This window comes from Penaeus japonicus, unplaced genomic scaffold (genome assembly GCF_977035675.1).
Source record: "Penaeus japonicus unplaced genomic scaffold, GWHDUDI00000001_assembly GWHDUDI00001240, whole genome shotgun sequence".
In the NCBI taxonomy this organism is placed as follows: domain Eukaryota; kingdom Metazoa; phylum Arthropoda; class Malacostraca; order Decapoda; family Penaeidae; genus Penaeus; species Penaeus japonicus.
The window spans coordinates 7,073-10,000 of record NW_028235642.1 but is presented as its reverse complement, the minus strand read 5'-3'; the positions used below and the strand labels follow the sequence as shown (position 1 = coordinate 10,000).

The 2,928-nt window shown below is 40.9% G+C and overlaps 1 protein-coding gene across 1 annotated transcript in view; it reads left to right on the top strand.

The window, feature by feature from the left end:
- The window catches only part of LOC122243823 (histone H2A), a 604-nt gene extending 59 nt beyond the window's left edge, over nt 1–545 (top strand). Inside the window, exon 1 of the mRNA XM_043001554.2 lies at nt 1–545. This exon is cut by the window's left edge and continues 59 nt beyond it. Within this exon, the coding sequence (XP_042857488.1) occupies nt 118–489 (372 nt within the window). The 5' untranslated portion in view covers nt 1–117 and the 3' untranslated portion in view covers nt 490–545.
- The last annotated feature ends 2,383 nt before the right edge of the window (nt 546–2,928 follow it).

The window sequence follows — 2,928 nt, the reverse complement described above, 5'->3', positions numbered from 1 at the left end:
GGCGTGCGAAGCGTTGCCATCTAACGCTATCGGTAAGTTTCAACGGTGGGCGCCTATAAATAGGTAAGCTCTGGATTTTGATTGCAAGGTTTTTGAGATACCTATAAAGCAAGCATCATGTCAGGTCGTGGTAAGGGTGGTAAGGTCAAGGGAAAGTCAAAGTCCCGCTCGAGCAGGGCCGGCCTTCAGTTTCCTGTAGGTAGGATTCACCGCCTTCTGCGTAAGGGAAATTACGCTGAACGTGTCGGAGCAGGTGCCCCTGTGTACCTGGCTGCCGTCATGGAATACCTGGCTGCTGAGGTTCTCGAGCTGGCAGGTAACGCCGCCCGTGACAACAAGAAGACCCGTATCATCCCCCGTCACTTGCAGCTGGCCATCCGTAACGACGAGGAACTCAACAAGCTCCTCTCTGGTGTGACCATTGCCCAGGGTGGTGTCCTGCCTAACATCCAGGCTGTGCTCCTCCCCAAGAAGACTGAGAAGAAATAAATCTTTCTCTCGGTTGCCTCTTTTCAACAACATCGGCTCCTTTCGGAGCCACAAAATCTCCCTAGAGATGTAATTGACTACTCTATCAATCCCAAACTAATAAACTAGCTACTCAACCTCAAACCCCAAGCCCAAATGCATAGATTGCAATATCAATGTCATATTCTTCAATAACATTGTCATTATACTCAACTTATCAACAACTCACCGATGCCCCCACAACATACTAAGTGCCAATCAACTAATTTACTTATCATCCACCCAAAAGCAATTTAAAATTCCAATATCAGTGTTCATAAAGAATGAGAAAGAGAGAGAGAGAGAATCAAAGCGAAAGAACACGAGAGAGAGAGAGAGAGAGAGAGAGAGAGAGAGAGAGAGAGAGAATCAATGCGAAAGAAAGCATAAAGAAAGAGAGAGAGAGAGAGAAAGGGAAAGAAGAAGAAGAGAGATAGAAAGAAGGAGAGAAAGAGAGAGAATCAATGTGAAATAGAGAGAGAGGGAAAGAAGGAGAGAGAGAGAATCAATGCGAAAGAAAGCATAAAGAAAGAGAGATAGAGAAAGGGAAAGAAGAAGAAGAGAGATAAAAAGAAGGAGAGAAAGAGAATCAAGGCGAAAGAATACACATAAAAAGAGAGAAAGAGAGAGAGAGAGAATCAATGTGAAATAGAGAGAGAGGGAAGAGAAGAGAGAAAGAAAAGAATCTTTTGCGAAAGAGAGAGAGATAGAAAGGGAAAGAAGAGAGAGAGAAAGAAGGAGAAAAAGAGAGAGAATCAAAGCGAGAGGAAAGAAAACATAAGAAAGAAAGAAAGAAAGAAAGAGAGAGAATCAATGTGAAATAGAGAGAGAGGGAACGAAGAAGAAGGAGAGAGAGAGAGAGAAGGAAAGAAGAAGAAGAAGGAGAAGAGAGATGGAAAGAAGGAGAGAGAGAGAGAGACAAAGCGAAAGAAAACATAAAAAGAGAGAAATCACAATGCGAATAGATAGATGGGGAAGAAGAAGAGAGAGAAGAGAAAGAGAGAGAGAGAGAGAGAGAGAGAAGAGAAAGAAGAAAAAGAGAGATAGAGAGAGGGGGAAAAAAGAAGAAGAAGAAGAAGAGAGAGAGAGAATCAATGCGAAAGAAAGCATAAAGAAAGAGAGATAGAGAGAGAAAGGGAAAGAAGAAGAATAGAGATAGAAAGAAGGAGAGAGAGAGAGAGAGAGAGAATCAAAGCGAAAGAAAACATAAAGAAAGAAAAAAAGAGAGAATCAATGTGAAATAGAGAGAGAGGGAAAGAAGAAGAAGAAGAGAAAGAGAAAGAGAGAGAGAGAGAGAGAATCAAAGCGAAACAAAACATAAAGAGAGAGAGGGAAAGAAGGAGAAGAAGAAGAAGGAGGGGGAGAGGGGAAGAGGAAGAAGAAGAAGAAAAAGAAGAAACAGAAGAAGAAGAAGAAACAGAAGAAGAAGAAGAAGAAGAAGAAGAAGAGAAAAGAAGAGAGGAAAGGAGAGAGAGAGAGAAAAAGAGAGAGAGAGAGAGAGAGAGAGAGAGAGAGAGAGAGAGAGAGAGAGAGAGAGAGAGAGAGAATCAATGCGAAAGAAAGCATAAAGAAAGAGAGAAGAAGAAGGAGAAGGAGAAGGAGAAGAATGGAGGAATATGATAATAGAAAGAACAGAAAAATGATAAGAACAAGAGGGATGGTGATAGTGAGGATAAGGATGAGGACGAGAATGAAAAGAAAGGGCGAGTAAAAGTAAACGAATATGAACAGTCAGCATAATTAAGCAAACGAACTATACCTTAAATGATCAAACTCTGTATACGAAATAAACACAAAGCAATCTGTACGCCCTCTTGTACGCCACGAAAAAGAGTTGAGTATTTGTTGAAAAGCTCTCTGAGAGAGAGAATCAAGGCTAAAAAGAGAGAGAGGGAAAGAAGAAGAAGGAGAGAGAGAGAGAGACAAAGAGAGAGAGAGAGAGAGAGGGAATCAAACCCCAAGCCCAGATGCATAGATCGCAATATCAATGTCATATTCTTCAATAACATTGTCATCATACTCAACTTTATCAACAACCAACAAAACAACTCACCGATGCCCCCACACCATACTAAATGAATTGCATTACCAATGCCGCTATACTCAGTTCAATACCAATCAACTAATTTACTTATCAAAAATCAGTGTTGATAAAGAGTGAGAAAGAGAAAGAGAAAGAGAGAGAGAGAGAGAGAGAGAGAGAGAATCAATGCGAAAGAAAACATAAAGAAAGAGAGATAGAGAGAGGAAGGGAAAGAAGAAGAAGAGAGATAGAAAGAAGGAAAGAGAGAGAATCAAAGTGAAAGAAAACATAAAGAAAGAAAGAAAGAGAGAGAGAATCAATGTGAAATAGAGAGAGAGGGAAAGAAGAAGAAGGAGAGAGAGAGAGAGAGAGAGAGAGAGAGAGAGAGAGAGGGAAAG